The sequence below is a fragment of the Hyperolius riggenbachi genome, chromosome 6, assembly GCF_040937935.1.
Source record: "Hyperolius riggenbachi isolate aHypRig1 chromosome 6, aHypRig1.pri, whole genome shotgun sequence".
NCBI lineage: Eukaryota > Metazoa > Chordata > Amphibia > Anura > Hyperoliidae > Hyperolius > Hyperolius riggenbachi.
The window spans coordinates 111,778,662-111,797,440 of NC_090651.1; the positions used below are offsets into that span (position 1 = coordinate 111,778,662).

Here is an 18,779-nt window from a genome sequence, read left to right on the forward strand (position 1 = left end):
TTGCTCAGATGCAAAAAAATAAACAACCCTTCCGGCTTAAGTGGTTAAATAACTTTTCTCCTGCATTTTCTCCCACGAAGCAGAAATATTTTATTTGCCAAGCACCACTGGGTTGTGCCTGGAATTAGGTTTTGCACATATAATTGCTCAGAATAGCGACAGAAAGTATAGTTAACAGAACAAGCATAAACAGGAGTGCAAATTTACTAAATAATAACAGGAGTGCAAAATAAAAATACAATGAACATTAAATATGGTAGGCAGGGTGCATTTTTGACACATTTTACACCGTATGAGCGAGTCCGATCTAGCATAAGTGCAATTAAAAGTTCAAGACAGGAGTGTGGGTGGAATAGAATAAACAGGATGCAGTTACAAACACAGTGTTAGGCCCGGTTCACATTGGCGCTTATTTGCGGACCGCAAAGTCCACAAATGGAACGGACGAGTAAGGGTCCATTGTTAATCAATGGGTCCGTGTGCACTCGTCCGTTCCGGCCTGCGGTCCAGAATTTAGCAACCTGTACCAATTTTCTGGACGGGTCCTCCGTCCACCGCCGCCGGACCGGATCCGGACAAGAAACCCAGCACAACAGGAACCAATGAGAAACGGAAGTGCACAACACACACCCGGATGAAAGCCGGATGTCCTACCCCACTTCCTGTGGGGTTCTCTATGGTACAGGCGGCCATGTGAATGTACCCAGCGCCGGACAGCCCCCAGCCTCTCCAGCCACCCCAGAACACAGCGGAGGACAGTGAAGGACCTGACCATCCAGACGTAGGGCCCCGCGGGACGAGGAGGATGATGTCCACACAGCAGGCTTGCCCCAAAAAGGACAGCGCTTTTCCAGACCCCTCTTTGAAAACGTAAACGGATCCAGGATGCATGAAGAACGGAAGAAGATCCGGATGCAAACTGAACGTGACCTGACCGGATCCGGATGGCCTCCTGATGGCGAACGGATGTTCTCAGACCGGACCGGAACTGACCCATGCCACCGGTAAGTATTTGCTCAAACCGCTAATGTGAACCGGGCCTTACACTAGAGAAGTCAAACCTTGGGGTAGGGGGCACTGGAGGTGGAATGACCTGAAGGGAATTCAGAAGGTTGACAGCAGAAGGAAAAAAGGAGTTCCTATGTCTCGATGTACTGATGGAGATGGCGTGAAACCAACGGCCTAAGGGGAGCCGAAAAAAAAAGCGATGTGAGGGGCTGTCAGCAATCCTCAGTGCTCTGGAGCGTAGTCTGCAGATGTGGAGGTGGTCAAGTGCGGGGAGAGGTCTTCCGATAATCCTCCCTACTGATCTAATGACTCTCTGGAGTTTGCATCTGTCTCTAGAAGAAGAGCCACGGTACCAGACTAAGATGGACGTGCAGAGGGTGGACTCAATGGTGGTTGTGTAAAAGCTCATCAGCAGCTCTTGGGTAATGCCGAATCTCTTCAGTTGGGAGAGGAAGAATAGCCTCTGCTGGGCTTTCTTTTGGGTTGAGGCGGTGTTAGCCTTCCAGCTCAGGTCGTCGGAAATGGTAGTAACCCAAAAGGCGGACGCTGGCCACTATTTCCTCCTCTGTGCCGTTGAGCAGATAATGTTTTATCCTCTCTACCAAATAACTTTTTAGCATATAGCAGTTGAAAAAGTAGAACATGTAAGTTGAAAATATAAAACTTATTTTGAGTATTTTCTTACTTGCTGGGGGCTTCAAATATATTTTGATAAGGGCCTATATGCAATTAACTTTTTTCTCCTGAATTTTCTCCTAGATATTTTAAAGGGAACCTGAACTCAAAACTTAATCTCAGCTTTAAAAGATAACAACAACAACAACAACAAATAACATTTGTAAAGCGCTTTTCTCCCGTGGGACTCAAAGCGCATAAGCATGGCTCCGACCATCGTGGTACAGAGGAAGAATTTTATAAATCTGGAAATGCCAGGCTAAACAGGTGGCTTTTCAGTCTGGATTTGAATAGCTCCAGGGATGGTGCTGTCTTTACTGGGTGTGGTAGGGAGTTCCAAAGAGTAGGGGCAGCATGACAGAAGGCTCTGTCTCCAGATTTTTTGAGGTGCACTCTGGGAGTGACCAAGTTTATAGAACTTGCTGATCTGAGGTTGTGAGAGGTGTGGTGCAGCTTCAGCAAGTCCTTCATGTATCCAGGGCCCAGACTGTGCAGGGATTTGAATGTCAGCAGTCCAATCTTGAAGAGTATTCTCCATTCTACTGGTAGCCAGTGCAGTGAGCGAAGGATCGGTGTAATGTGACAGTGGCGAGGCTGGTTTGTTAGCAATCTGGCAGCAGCATTCTGCACTAATTGCAAGCGACGCAGGTCCTTTTTGGGGAGGCCAGCATAAAGGGCATTGCAGTAGTCCAGCCGTGATGTGATGAAGGCGTGGACTAGGGTTTGAAGATCCTCTGGGGGAATCAGATGTTTAATCTTTGCAATGTTCTTCAGATGAAAAAAGGAAGATTTAACTACAGATGAAATTTGGTTTCTGAAACTCAATTCCCCATCGATTAGTACGCCAAGGCTGCGCACAAGGTTGGAGCTGTTTATGTCTGAATTCCCAATCCTGATTGCAACGGCTAATAACCTTTACAGAAAAACATTTCTTTGTTACAGCTGTTACAAATCCTGCAATAAATCTGCAGTTGGTCTACTTCCGGCTTTCATAGAAGCAGACACATTGTTAAAATACTGTATTTACAAATAAGCTCTCTGCCATGGGAGTCAGCTGACACAGCTACGGGATCAAGTTACGAATTCTGCTTAGTCGCAGATGAGGAGGAATTAGACACAGGGTAAACTCTCTAAATAGGGTGCATTTCTATCTGTTTTCCTTCTGTCCAGTGCAAGAGTTCAGGTCCACTTTAAACCAACAGCATTGCAAATTATGCTATTAGTGAGACCCACGGTACCAGCGCCGGGCCACCCATAACACTGCCTGAACCGTTTGCGTCAGGCGGCATCTTCCATGGAGCTGCATCCCAGCTGCCTCCTTTACCCCACCTCCGCTCCCTCACCTCCTCTGGTTACACCATCACAGAGTTCACATCCATACTGGCCACTGCACTCTCAGGAATGGGGTCTCGCTGGTCTGCAGACTGAATAATTGCCGCCCCGCACGAGAGTGCAGCAGCCAGCAGGGTTGCGAAATCTGTGACAGTGTGACCAGAGGTGAGGGAGCGGAGGTGGGAGGAAGGGGGAGCAGGCTGGCTTCCTATCCCTGGTTACCTAACTATACTGATGGTGCTTTTTTTCGGTTGCACTGTAGCTATAATGTGCGGTGCAAATTGTCAGGTGCTGAGTGATCATGTCAAATCGAGGGGGGGGTTGTGCAACCTCACAAATTTGCCTCAGGCAGCAAAAATTCAAGAACCGGCTCTGCACGATACTTGAGTAGCATGAGTGTTACTATGGTAATACCGGTTACTAACAGCACTGCTTATTAGTAATGCACATTACTGTAGCAACGCTCATGTTACACAAGTACCACAGGTCGCGCTTAAATGCATAACTCATGGTACAGTGCTGCTGGTAGCAACTAATATTGCTGTGTGCTGTCTATGCACTTTTTTTTTTTATTTTTTTAAAGTTTCTTTTTATTGAGTTTTTTAACATACAGTACATACAGTAAAAAGGAAAAGAAAAAGAACATCAGCCCTATGAACATTTGAGGGCTGTAACAGCTAACAAAACCAAAGAAAGGGCTCACGATATGTGACTGCACTCTCAACACAGTACATCAAGAAATATGTTCCATTCAATTACATAAGAATTGTATTTCAGAGTAACATAACTCCTGACCTCCCCATGTTAATAACATCATTGCAATAAATTCCCATATAAGATAGAGTTGTGCTCCTTTTGTAATGATATTAAATATATTCTTCCAGTATTAGCAGTGTTTAGTTAACATGCACGTTAATAACTAGTTTACTTAGTCGTAGTGCCTTGGTATAGTTGCACCCCACACACCCTTTGTTAGAGGGATCTCTTACCCTGCATTCTAACATAGGGGCAGCTTTCGTATATGTGTATATACGTGCACGCATACCCACACACACACACATAAACACCCACTCATGTATGTGTTATTCTGCAGATACCGTGTCTCGGTTCTTTGTCCATGCGCCCCAGACCTTCTGAAACTTAGTTGGGCAGCCTCTAGCTAGGTACGTTGCCTTATATAAATGCAAGGAGGAATTAATAATTGTCTTCCAGAAGGCAATCGTTGGGGGGTCTGGTTTGTTCCAGTGCAACAATATGCACTTCCTGTAATAAAACAGTAGTAAACCAATTAAGGATCTATGTGCTCTAGTGGAACCCAAGTCTGTCACTTCACCAAGTAAGCAATAAAGAGGTTCCGGGGGAACTCTGACTTTAACAATTCTGGTAATGTGTTTACAGATCTCTTCCCATTGCCTGCCTATTCCGGGGCACAACCAAAAAACATGATCAAAGCTCGCCAGTTCTTCTCCACATCTCCAGCATTTACTAGATTCAACAGAATTGAATTTTGCTAATTTTTTAGGAGTCAGGTACGCTCTATGTATAATTTTAAATTGTATGAGTTTATCCTTTGTAGCGATCAGATATTCAAAGGGTTTTATAAGGGCATTTTCCCAGTCCTCGTCATCCATTGTGGGAATTAGGGTAGACCACGGTTGTTTATATACAGAGGAATGTGGTTCCGTAAGGAGAATTATATGTTGATAGAGATTAGAGAGGGCTTTTTGTAAATTCTCCCTACTGGCAATATCTTCCAGTTCTGATGTTTGCAACCTTAGCACCCCTCCTGGGAATTGGGCGTGGAAAGCATGTCTTATTTGGATATACCTGAAGAAACAGGCATTTGGTAGAGAGAAGTTGTCCTTTAGAACATCAAATTCCATAAGTGTACCATTAGAAATAATATGTGCAAGTTTAGAGATACCCTTTCTAATCCAAACCACAGGGTCAGGGATGGTATAAAATTGTTTTAGGATTGGATTGTTCCAGAGAGGTGTGTTAGGCGATAGTCTGTTCCGTGGGGCATTATCTGTCTATGCACTTTAACTGACTCACATTAAGGTCCTGCTGGATCTGTTATTGGCCAATTCAGATTGCATGAAAAAGAAGTCCTAAGTGAGCGCAGATCCCGTCTGCTTGCTGTACCCCACATTTGTTTCCAAAGTCAGATACAAATATCTTTGACTATTTAAAAGTGTAACATGCCTACATAATGATGAATGTTGATAATTGCTCTATCTCTAAATGTAAAGAACAACCCTTATTTTTACATCACATTTTGCATAACAGTTCTAATACGACATAACACACCAGACGTTCATTGGCCGATTGTCAGCTAGAAAGATTGTTCATTTGTTAAGCTTTATTGTGTAAAATGTCTACAGACATCACTGATGATGTCAGAAATGATCCATCATGTTGGAACACCAAAGACCAACCTCTATTGTTACTCCATTGTAGTCCCCACAGCTGGGCTCCTCAGTTGTCCTCCCTTCTCATACACAGAACAGGACAGGCTACAGAAACTGCGATTCCAGATAAAGTGCTTGTTTCTATTACTTGCAGGCATTAACCTGCTGCAATTGTCTGCACACAATTAAGAATTCCGCATTACTCTTTCACTCTCACATTCCTGTAGAAGTACACATAAGGGTATTTTGCTCTTTGATGTGCCCCAGACACTAAGGTCAGAGTTTCTGGAATATTTCAGCTTCTTTCAAGTTGAATAGCTACACTAGACTGTAACCATACAGTTAGGTCCATAAATATTTGGACAGAGACAACTTTTTTTTTTCTAATTTTGGTTTTGTACATTACCACAATTAATTTTAAATAAAACATCTCAGATGCAAGTGAAGTGCAGACTTTCAGCTTCCAGTAGGGTGAACAAAACGATTGCATAAAAATGTGAAGCAACTAAAGCATTTTTTTTAACATAATCCCTTCATTTCAGGGCCTCAAAGTAATTGGACAAATTAAATAACTAGAAATAAATGTTCATTTCTAATACTTGGTTGAAAACCCTTTGCTGGCAATGACAGCCTGAAGTCAAACTTATGGACATCACCAGATAATGGGTTTCCTCCTTTAATGCTTTGCCAGGCCTTTACTGCAGCGGCTTTCATTTGCTGTTTGTTTGTGGGCCTTTCTGTCCGAAATTTTTCCTTCAACAAGTGAAATGCATGCTCAATTGAGTTAAGATCAAGTGACTTACTTGGCCATTCAAGAATTTTCCACTTCTTTTCTTTAACCTCCTTGGCGGTTAATTTTTTTTTTCTAATTTAAAAAAATCCTTTTTTTTTAAATTTTTTTTTTTTGTTTCATGTAAAGCTACATGAAACCTCCTCATGGTAGCTACATGAAACACCACTAGAGGGCGCATGTGGCCCTCTAGTCCGATCGTCACCGGCATCTATAGCAAACAGGGGAACGCGTATATAACGCGTTCCCGTTTGGCTTCTCCTGTCGCCATGGCGACGATCGGGATGACGTCATGGACGTCAGCCGACGTCCTGACGTCAGGCACACCCGATCCAGCCCATAGCGCTGCCCGGAACTCATTGGTCCGGGCAGCGCAGGGCTCTGGCGGGGGGGGGGGGCCCTCTTCAGCCGCTGCGTGCGGCCGATCGCCGCAGAGCGGCGGCGATCAAGCTGTGCGCGCGGCTAGCAAAGTGCTGGCTGCGCGCACAGCAATTTACAGCGCACAAATCGCCCCACCAGGGGCTGAGATCTCCCCCTGCGCGGCATAGCCCGAGCTCAGCTCGGGCTTACCGCCAGGGAAGTTAATAAACCCCTGGGTTGCTATGGCTGTATGTTTTGGGTCATTGTCCAGCTGTATCATGCTACCAGATCAATTTGACTCCATTTAGCTGTATTTGAGCAGACAGTATGTCTCTAAACACCTAGATTAATTCAGCTGTGTCTGTCCTGTGTCACCTCACCAATAAACACTAATGTCCCAGTCCCACTGGCAGCCATCACATTGCCTCCACCGTGTTTTACAGATGATGTGGTATGCTTTGGATAATGAGTTGTTTCACGCCTTCTCCATAGTTTTTTCTTACCATCATTCTGCTAGAGGCTGATCTTGGTTTCATCTGTCTAAATAATGTTTTTCCACAACTGTGCTAGCTTTTGAGATGTTCTTTAGCAAAGTGTAAATCTAGTCTCTTAATTGTTGTTTTAATATTTATATACAATATGGTTTTAACAAATGACACATACATATTGCCATATAGTGTAATGGCTCTTCCTTCAAACCACATAATTACACAAGTGTAGCGTTGGTATAACAACAATAAATAGCCAGCCACTTTACAGGCAAGGATATATATCTTAACCACTTAGCAACCCTTGCCACGCTTATCTACGCCCCTTTAAAATTCAACTGGGGCACAGGGGCGTAGATAGGCATCTCCCGCTGTGAGCGTTCGCGTGCACGCGGATGCGCGGTCTGCACCCGCTGGTCAGCCAATCAAAGTGCTTACAAGTTTGAATGAGCACTGCCAAAGCCAATGACAGTGCTCATTCATTCAGAATGTGTGTAAACATTGAATTAGTCACTATGCTGTTACAGTTACTGAGATCACTCGTGAGAGGATCTCAGATAACTAATACAGCATTAGTGAGTGATCAGCATCAGTGAGGTTTTTTTTTTTTTAAATAAATTATACCCCCATTAAGCCCATTAACCCTTGCCTCCCTGAAATGTTAAAATTGCTGTGGTTTTTAGGGGAAAAACCCTGTGGTAGAGAAGTGGTTAAGATAATATGCAATATGTTTATCCTATACCACAGGATTTTTTCCATATCTTTATTACGTCTTAGTGCAATACCAGTGTTGCATAATCTTTTACTGTAAAGCAGCAAGTTATGTCGTTCTATACCATTTAGCCCAGAAGAGCATTGGCAATACAGCATAGCTGGGTATTTGTTCTAGACTCCATAACCTCTCTCTATTAGCAAGTTGTTAGGGCTCTTTCACACTAGGAGCTGGAAGTACCGGTAAGTATGTAATATTCATTTGCAGGTACAGCATGTGTTTATTTAACCACTTAAGCCCAACTGGACGAACATTCTCGTCCAGTTGGGCTGCCCGCTTCCGCCGCCGGCCGTTAACCCAGCGATAAATTAAAGGGATTATAGATCCCTTTCATTGATTGAAGTCCCCCGCAAAAAAAAGCCGACAGTGTCTCATCAGATGCTGCGATTTTTCTGAGTTTCAAAAAGTTCCCCGTCTTCATTCTGCAGGACTTTTTCACTGTGGCCATCTTGTGGCTAAATAGTAAAACTATGTAAAAAGACAAAACTGGGTCTCTACCTGGACTTTTCCATGTCTCAATTGCCAAAATTGCTCCTCAATCATTAGGGGTGATTTTGTCCGACATACGACAAAAGGGACAAAACTTAAAATTTGCGGCAATTTTTCGTGCCAAACAACTAATGTTGGCTATCTGTTAAAGTGCCCTTGCGAAATGGGGTATGTTGGGCAGACCTCTCGTGACATCAGGACGAGGTTGAATGAACAGAGAAGTAACATTAGAACGTATAAAGCTGACAAACCAAAGAAGTCTAATGATCAATTTGATTCTCCCGTAGGCAGACATTTCTATCAATGCAGGCATACAGTGGGAGATCTGAGATGGTGTGTATTGGAAAAGGTTCACGGTGTTGAACCCCAAACCTCACTACTGCGCAGGGAAAGCAAATGGATAAGTGAATTGGGAACTTTAACCCCAAATGGAATGAACGAAGCATTCAGTTTGAGATGTTTCTTATAAGCAAGTACTTGCTGTACATTGTGACCTGTCTCTTTGAACATTGTGCCCGCCCACATTTGGGCGTGTTTTATGTAAATTGTATGTCCTTTTAAGGGGTTTCTGCACTTTGTTCTGTAAGCACTTGTTTCGACCCTGAGGTCTTTTTCATTGTGCTCTACACTGTTGTATTGCAATTAAACCGGCCAATTGGCCTTTAAAATCGAGATAGAGACCCAGTTTTGTCTTTTTACATGTCTAAAGAACCCTGTGGTGGATGAGGCTTTTGACTGGTTGACTCCCTGGTGCTGAAAATACATAGAGTTGTAGTGTTGAGCTATCTGTATTGCCAAATAGTAAAACTACACACGTATCCATTTTTTGATAAATACATTTTTTTACATTTATACTTAGCTGTTTACCTCCCACACCAAAAATTACCCACATACAATTTTGAATACAAAAAAAAAAAAAAAAAAATTACAATAAAAAAAAAAAAAACACAAATAGTTACCTAAGGGTCTGAACTTTTTAAATATGCATGTCAAAGGAGTATATTAATATATTTTTTTTAAATTATGGGCTTGTAAATAGTGATGGACGCAAATTGAAACAATGCCCCTTTATTTCCAAATAAAATATCGGCGCCATACATTGTGATAGGGACATAATTTAAATGGTGTAATAAGCAGGACAAATGGGCAAATAAAATACATGGGTTTTAATTACAGTAGCATGTATTAATTTCAAACTATAATGGCCAAAACCTGAGAAATAATGATTTTTTCAATTTCTTTCTTAATATTCCTGTTAAAATGGATTTAGAATAAAATGCTTCTTAGCAAAATGTATCACCCAAAGAAAGCTTAATTGGTGGCGGAAAAAACAAGATATAGACCAATTCATTGTGATGAGTAGTGATAAAGTTATTTGCAAATGAATGGGAGGCGAAAGTTGCTCAGATGCAAAAAATAAACAACCCTTCGGGCTTAAGTGGTTAAAATAATTTTACTCTGTTCAGGTTCACTTTTTGTGGAGCCATTTTAATACATCTTCACTCTTTTTATAAAAATGCTTGCAAGGACAATGCAAAATAAAATTTGCACTATATGCTTAAAAAAATCACAAGGCAATATCATTACAAACCTTTCATTTATTTATCACTTTGGGCAAGCTAGATTTATCCAATTTTTATGAATATTAATGTCTATCTATATAGCACTGACTGCATTCATCTGCAGTACTTTATAGGGGTCCAGAGCCAGGTCACTGTCCCTCAAAGAGCTCACAATTTAGAGGCACTTGGCTCTTCTACTGACCCTATATGCCAATACTCCGTTGTTATTGAATGATGAAGCGGGATTAAACCTTGCACTTTTGGAGTATTGTGAATAAATTGTTGTTTACTACAAACCAACAATCTTTGGTGTCTTCTTGGAGGAGGAAAGTCCACCACTACCTCCAGTTTTTAAACCTTTTTATGCTACGTTGGCACCTCTGTTATACATCCTAGTACACAATTTAACTTGCACCATAGTCCTAGTGTTATGTTCCTAGCATAATCTAAGGCACTTTTTTTGGGGGAAACCAAGTAACTTGCCAGTATGTTTTTTTTTGAGGGGGGATGTGGAAAGAAATCAACACATACATTGGGAGAATACACATTTATTTTTTTCTAAAATAAACATGTAAAAGGCTTGTTAACTTCTTATCATCTTGCAATGTATTAATGTAAGGCCAGTAAGGCTGGGCCCTTGAGTGTGTTGGGCTCTGATCAGTACCAGCCTATGTTTCTTAGCATGGAGCGTGCTGGGGGGGGGGGGGGGGCTAATGCATGCACAATATGGCTGTGTGGCACCAAGAACGTATCAGACAAGCTCTTGCCAGATACGTTCTAAAAGATCCTGGTGTCTTATAATTTTTAAGTGGGTGCCCAACCAAAATGTTGCTATGGAGCCCCAAGGTTTCTAACTAAGCCCCAGTCCTGGTATGTGCAGTTTAAGCCATTACGTTTAGGTCGATGGTAAACAAGTTTTAAGCTGTGCTAATTTCTGCTTTAATAATGGTGTGGTCGTGCGTCTGTGTTGTAAGCATTTACAAACTAGATTCTCACCAAGTAGAAAGAACCTGCTCGTGCTTGGCTTTTTCTGTGTACATGTGGCTTTGTTCTACTGGGCATGTGCGGACCTTACTCACAGGCCAGTCCGGATCTTCTCATCTACAACCAAGAGCAAGACCAGAAGTCTGTGTCTGAATGGTGGGTTTGATAAGAATTTAGAAATCCTCAGGATCATCCAAAGCCATCCACTTACGGAGGTATCTTTTACACCAACTTCCCCCGCACCCTTCCTTTACAGGTTTAAGTAATATACATTTTTTTTCTCTTGAGTTTATTTCACACAATCATCTCCTAAGGTTCACTGTTGGTCTTTTAATGTTATGGGTCATTTCACTAGTATACCAGTATAGAAACTTGGCAACACTTTTTCCCACGTTACCATCACATATAATCTTCAGAACATTTTTTTTTTAATTCGGTTTTATTAAGATGTAAGAGAAGAGTACAGAAACATAACTGATATGAAAATAGGAAAACCATGAAACAGAAAACTACTTTTTGTTTTAGGTCAGGGAAATGGGTGGCTCCATCTAACTTGGGTACCTACAGGGCCTGAATTAGTGACAGCATCCGGAACCACTGAGGTAGTAAGGATGTATGTTATGTACCTTACTGTTTGTTAAGATTACAGTAATCCACTTCAGGAATGATTTAATAGTCCCAAATTCAGAGACTATTTTAAGAAGGCTTTTTTATTTGTACATATAAATGTTCTAAATTTTGGATGAATGCGTAACGAGTCATTTGGCCACCAATGCAGGTTTTCTTTCTTTAATTGTATTTTGCAGGCAGGGGTTGAGTGGTGGCCAGGCCATACTACTTACATTTCATTAAGAATATTAAGATCACTCTCCTAACTATGCAATTTGGTAGAGAAGTTAGAATCACCAGGGCAGCTGAATAGAAAAAAAAAGTGTATAGGCAGATAAAGCGGTTCACATATGGTTATTTAACCACACTAAATATTTGTCTTGAGTGCAACTCAGAACTAAAACCAGGACTTCCTCTATGCTCTAAAAGATAAGCAACAGCATAACAAACTTTTCAGAAAACCATTTCTTTGTTACTGCTTACAGAGCTCCACAAAGATGCCGCAGTATAGTTACTTCCTGGTTTCATGGAAGCACATACAGGGATAACCTCCTGTTTACATATAGCCTGTCTGAGCAGCAGACCACGACACAGATCAGACAGAGCTGACAGCTCAAATTACAGTGACTCATTACTTCCAGATAAGTGAGAATTAGGCTCTTATCTCTACATACAAACAGGGTGGGTTGCTCTGTTTTCCTATGGAAGAGTTCGGGTCCTCTTAACTATTCAGCTCACAAGCCCAAGGCTACCAGGCCTGCTACCCATTTCCCTGTGCCACATGAGGAAATACATAAAATATTGAAGAATGGACTAGGCAGACGCAACGGAATAGGATTTACACAGATCCCATTTATTGCATACTCAGTGCATGCCTTCTCGTACAGTATTCCAGAACAACAAGACATCCATCCAAATCTGCTACACCCAACCCACATCTACAACAAATGGCCTAGTACCCAACAGTGATCTCAGCATTAAAAGTCCTTCAATTAACAACTACTTTTTTAAGTTAATTGGTTATAATAAATCACATGGAAAGGATCCAAAAAGTTCACTGAAATCTGCATGTGGGAAGTGTAAATCAGCAAATTACATATAAAATTGTAGACTGACAGCACCAGTCCAACGGACATACGTAGTGGCATACAGTTTACGTAGTGGCATACAGTTGGCCTTGGCCTGCATCACACAGGACACTAGCAGAGGTATCTGCCTTTCAGCAAAATCATTCACTGTGGGCCTCATGAATAAAGTGCCTGACAGAAAAGCATCTGTGTGGTCAAAACAAAAAATTACGTCCAAGCTCTGGACACTTTCATCCAAGCTGGTAAGTCTGCATCTGATTGGCGGTTTCAGAAGACCATATTCTTTTCAGATACCAACATGAGACCCACAGTAAACACATTCCAATGTCCTTGTCCATGCCTGTAATGCCCACACTTGCTTTTGGCATTAGAACATCGATACATTAGGTTAAATTATATAATTAATAAGTGCTCTTTGTCCGTTTTTTTTAATATTACCACAAAATTCTGAAATAAGAAAAAAAACAACCTGAGATTAATTTAAAACCATAAAAGAAAGCTAAATAAGTTGAACTGCCATTTCAAAAAATTCTTCCAGCAGCAGTGCAGTCGTTGCTTATAAAGGAAGCACATACAGTTCTGGACTGTATTGTCCCTTTATGGTGAAGGACACCTGACCAAGTACAGGATGGGGTCTCACTCCTTCTTGGGGTTGAACATTATTGTCCATGGCCAAGAAAGTCATTCGAGGCAGCTTCTGATGACGGCATCATCTGAGCCTCAGGGATGGCTTCATTCGAGGTACCTTTAGTAGTGTTAAGAATTACGTTAGCACAGTTGTCGAGATTCTACACATTAGACTTGGATTGTTTAAGATTAGGCAACCATCTAATTTAAAAATATATATTTTGTTGGTGTCTCCGTGGGTTACGTTCATTCTAGAGGTGTTCTAGAACTATTGCTTTAAGAGCCAAACTCCACTGTGTCATCAGTGATCTGCTTGAATTCATAGTTTCCTCTGCCATCCATGTGGAGGTAGTACTGTAAAGAGAAAGAAAAAAGGTACTGGTGATAAAAAGGTATTATAGGACAGTCATAACCAAAATGGTGCATTATAAAGTCTGTGTAGAAAGGGTGGAAGAGGGATGCACTCAATGTTCACCTGCACAAATGCAGAAAGTGTCAGATGTGTGCTCTACTGCTTGCTGCTGTCCCTGGACTTCCATACCTTTAACTTTTATGGATTGTCAAGAAGATACTAATAATTTGTGTTTGTATGCAAATTTAATGCAAATTGTATGCAGTGTACAATCAGCTTTTTGGCAGTTCTAATTTGTCTAGATCAGAGCATGCAAGCCTGAATTATTTGCATCTCATAGACTACCTCAAGTGAATGGTGAACGATTTTAGATACATTATTAGCACAGGCAAATTAGTCAGGCTGCATAGTATAAGGAACTTTAAAGTGTACTTGTAGGTAGGTGTGTGAAGGTTTGTGTGTAGGTGTGTGTGTGTAGGTGTGTGTGTAGGTGTGTGTGTAGGTGTGTGTGTGTAGGTGTGTGTGTGTGTAGGTTTGTGTGTGTGTGTGTGTGTGTGTGTGTGTGTGTGTGTAGGTGTGTGTGTAGGTGTGTGTGTGTAGGTTTGTGTGTGTGTGTAGGTGTGTGTAGGTGTGTGTAGGTTTGTGTGTAGGTGTGTGTAGGTTTGTGTGTAGGTTTGTGTGTAGGTGTGTGTAGGTTTGTGTGTAGGTTTGTGTGTAGGTGTGTGTAGGTTTGTGTGTAGGTGTGGGTAGGTTTGTGTGTAGGTGTGGGTAGGTTTGTGTGTAGGTGTGGGTAGGTTTGTGTGGGTGTGTGTGTAGGTGTGTATGTGCGTGTGTAGGTGTGTGTAGGTGTGTATGTGCGTGTGTAGGTGTGTGTAGGTGTGTATGTGCGTGTGTAGGTGTGTAGGTGTGTATGTGCGTGTGTAGGTGTGTGTAGGTTTGTAGGTGTGTGTGTGTAGGTGTGTGTGTGTGTAGGTGTGTGTGTGTAGGTGTGTGTGTGTGTAGGTGTGTGTGTGGGTTTGTGTGTAGGTGTGTGTGTGTGTAGGTTTGTGTGTAGGTGTAGGTGTGTGTGTGTAGGTGTGCTTGTGTGTGTAGGTATGCTTGTGTGTGTAGGTATGCTTGTGTGTAGGTATGCTTGTGTGTGTAGGTATGCTTGTGTGTAGGTATGCTTGTGTGTGTAGGTATGCTTGTGTGTGTAGGTATGCTTGTGTGTGTAGGTATGCTTGTGTGTGTAGGTATGCTTGTGTGTGTAGGTATGCTTGTGTGTGTAGGTATGCTTGTGTGTGTAGGTATGCTTGTGTGTGTAGGTATGCTTGTGTGTGTAGGTATGCTTGTGTGTGTAGGTATGCTTGTGTGTGTAGGTATGCTTGTGTGTGTAGGTATGCTTGTGTGTGTAGGTATGCTTGTGTGTGTGTGTAGGTATGCTTGTGTGTGTGTGTAGGTATGCTTGTGTGTGTGTGTAGGTATGCTTGTGTGTGTGTGTAGGTATGCTTGTGTGTGTGTAGGTATGCTTGTGTGTGTGTAGGTATGCTTGTGTGTGTGTAGGTATGCTTGTGTGTGTGTAGGTATGCTTGTGTGTGTGTAGGTATGCTTGTGTGTGTAGGTATGCTTGTGTGTGTGTAGGTATGCTTAGGTGTGTGTGTAGGTATGCTTAGGTGTGTGTAGGTATGCTTAGGTGTGTGTAGGTGCATAGGTGTGTGTAGGTGCATAGGTGTGTGTAGGTGCATAGGTGTGTGTAGGTGCATAGGTGTGTGTAGGTGCATAGGTGTGTGTAGGTGCATAGGTGTGTGTAGGTGCATAGGTGTGTGTAGGTGCATAGGTGTGTGTAGGTGCATAGGTGTGTGTAGGTGCATAGGTGTGTGTAGGTGCATAGGTGTGTGTAGGTGCATAGGTGTGTGTAGGTGCATAGGTGTGTGTAGGTGCATAGGTGTGTGTAGGTGCATAGGTGTGTGTAGGTGCATAGGTGTGTGTAGGTGCATAGGTGTGTGTAGGTGCATAGGTGCGTGCGTGTGTGTGTAGGTGCGTGCGTGTGTAGGTGCGTGTGTGTGTAGGTGCGTGTGTGTGTGTAGGTGCGTGTGTGTGTGTAGGTGTCCATACTCCAGCCAGGGAATATAGCGTGCCCACAATATATGCAGACTGCCTTGTACCTGCGCAGTGCAGCCCGAGTGTTTCCATGCAACTGTGCCTGCACTAATTCATAGATGGGAGCATGACCTCAAACTTCCAAAGGTTCCCAGCACTAGATCGGTGGTCTCGGGAGAATGTGGGAAGCCTCTGAAGGACGCAGAGGTTTCTATCTACAAAGGCAAGTATGTGACTTCCTCGCCTTTTCAACGTCCCAGGTTTGCTTTAAAACATGAGTGGACACAAGTGAGTTGAAGCATTCTTATGTATTTGTTTAGGACAGACATCTTCTGCAGTGCTTTACAGAGTGCAAAGTCTAGTCACTAACTGTCCCTCACAGAGGCTCATAACCTAATCCCTACCATAGTCTTTTATCCTTACCATAGTCTAATCACAAGTCTGAGAGGTACCAATTAACTTATCACGGTTTTTGGTCTGTGGAGGGAAGAGAGTACCCAGAGGAAATCTATGTTAACACAGGAACTTCTCAGAGCACAATCTTGCTGGTGGACTTAATTTACCTATTCTGCATTACAGAATCCATATCACAGAAGTGTTTGTATTAAAATTAGTCAATGGAGCTGGGAAAAGAAGGGACTTTGGAAAGTGGATATTTTAACACTGGAGTCCACGGAAAGATACTAGAAGCCAACAAGGCGTTAGCGACTTTAGTAGCATGTCCAGTGCCTACTCTAAAATTAAACACCACTTCACAATGCAGAGGACTTTGTTAATTTGTAATATGTGGCAGTTTACATTCACAAGCATTAAGAAAAAAAAAACACAGATTAAACTTGGGTTTTAACTAATTCCATCACAAAAATGCAGAGAAATGACATATAAAGATGACGTACCTCATGGTGTTTCCACAGGGACTTTCTGTGTGACACTGTGAACAGGGTTATTCCAACCTAGAAACAAAAGAAACCATTAAAGCATGCAGTGTTCCGTATCAGGCTTTGGCAGCAGGAATCAAGTGACCATAAACTAAATTGCTTAGAAAAGGGTTTTTCAGAGAAATGCAGACTCAGGGTAGGAACACACTAGGCAGAAACGCTAGCGTTGCGTAAAACCCTAGCGTTAACGCACATTATGCAAGTCAATGGGCCGCATGAAAAATGCATATGTTTGCGTCCTGCAATGCGCGTTTTTGAAAACGCAGACATTGCTGCAAATTTTTCAAAATGCATCTAAAATGCACCTAACGTATGTTAATGGTGACGCAGAGGTATAGCGTTTTATTGTATTTTGTATGCATTTTGTGTACTTTAAAAAAAAAAACAAAAAAAAAAAAAACACAAGTTTGATGATGTATTTCTGCTTCCTGTTGACTTCCTAGTGATTAGCATAAAAAACGCATTTTAAAAAAAACGCATACAAAACACACAAAAACACATATGCAATTTATATGTGCGAAACACAAACATTAAAACGCAAGCAAAAACGCATGTGCAGAATGCAAATCCACTCAAAACCCACTTAAAATGCAAAAACACATATGCAGCAAAACGCAACCTTTTACACAACGCCTAAGTGTGTTCCCACCCTCAAAACTCTTTCTGTGAAGAGTGATGCAGTACCTGACCTAGAATTCTGCGCTCGGCCTTTATCAGGGAATGAAGGGTGAGCGCCTAAACCTTGGTCAGGTACTGCATGTGTAATGGTATGCCAATGAAAAAAATAAAATTTGCTATAAAGTAGTTTGTACTTCTTGCACAGTCGCCAACTTGTAGCACAGTCTGCACAATCTTGGTCTATCCATCATACCGTAGACTGCCGGTAGGAACAAGGAAGGGGCGCCAGACCAGTTTGAGAGTGGATGCCCAGTGGAAAAAGAAACCACTCTACCCAGGGAGGGCTCGTTGTTTGGCGACTACAGCGGGCGTTTACTATAGACAAGCAGGGTTATCAGCCATTTGCCTACAGCAGTGATTATCTTGATTGAACTTACTGATACACTGAGCCATCCAAGGGAAAAGGCTGAGAAGTGTACTGGTACTTTACAATTTAGGTGGAAAAAAAAGAGTGCTGACTCTGTGTAGTTGTGGGCACCATCCCAATTGAACTTTGACTTTTTATTTGAAGTTGTGGGCACACTGTTCCCAAATTTCTGACATTTCTATTTAAATCCCAGGCGGTGGGATCTACAATGCACAGGAACTTTTGAGCCGCCTAACTGCTTATTGTGTTCCTGCACAGGTGTTTTCCCACTAGGTTTTCTTCCATCTGACTGCCATGCAACTCATGACTGCAGGATCTATCTAAGTCAGTGCTGTCCAACTCCGGCCCTCAAGGGCAGAGGTCCTCACACATTTTGGCACAGCTCAAATTAACTGATGGGATTGAAAAGGTGTGGTTCATCAAGTAGAACACACTTCTCCATTTCTCAGTCCATCCTGAACACTGGCATGGATATGGCCCTCGAGGACTGGAGTCGGACAGCCCTGATCTAAGTAGCTCTACAGTATTTTAGAAATACTGAAAAGCTTCAACTGATGAGCTTCCTTGCATTGGCTATCTGCTTTAGGTCCTTGCGCAATATTTCAGCAGAATGAAGACCAGGTCGTAACCTAAGGAAAACATCAATCCAAATACAGAAGCTGATTTGCGTAAGAAAGTTTGAAGCAGAATTAAAGGCCAATGTCTTTACTGTATGATGGAGTTAATCAGGGATCAAGTAACAGAGCTCATGATTAACTGGATCAGCTACAAGAAGTCATCATTTGCAAATCACAACTTCTGGTTTCTGGGATGGGCTATTTAGCATATTAGATTGTGTTTTTACTTAATACTGTTGGTTGACCATTTCAGGAGAGGATGACTATGGTGCTAAATTTCTTCCATTTGCACAAGGTCTGCCAACCAATAGACAGGTAGAGTCTGAATTCTTTTTTTTTTTTTAAATGTGTAGTCCTCTTCCAGCATGGTACGCAGCAATTATTAGGTCCATGACACACCTCCATGAACCTGTGTTGTGAAGCTCAGACATGGACAGTAAAACACAGACAATAGAAAAAAACAGAGGCTCTTCTAAGTGCATCTTTCTAATACCAATTTTTAAACAAAGGATGGACATCTTATATTTTGCAAAATACAGGTTAACCCTTCCCA

General features: G+C 42.1%; 1 protein-coding gene across 1 annotated transcript in view; it reads right to left on the reverse strand.

Moving 5' to 3' along the window:
* Positions 1-12,312: 12,312 nt before the first annotated feature.
* The window catches only part of ABCD3 (ATP binding cassette subfamily D member 3), a 127,243-nt gene continuing 120,776 nt past the window's right edge, over positions 12,313-18,779 (reverse strand). The window contains exons 22-23 of the mRNA XM_068239770.1: positions 16,523-16,579; positions 12,313-13,549 (exon numbers count right to left, since the gene is read on the reverse strand). Coding sequence (XP_068095871.1) covers positions 13,472-13,549; positions 16,523-16,579 — 135 coding nt within the window. The 3' untranslated portion in view covers positions 12,313-13,471. The remainder of the gene's footprint in view (positions 13,550-16,522; positions 16,580-18,779) is intronic.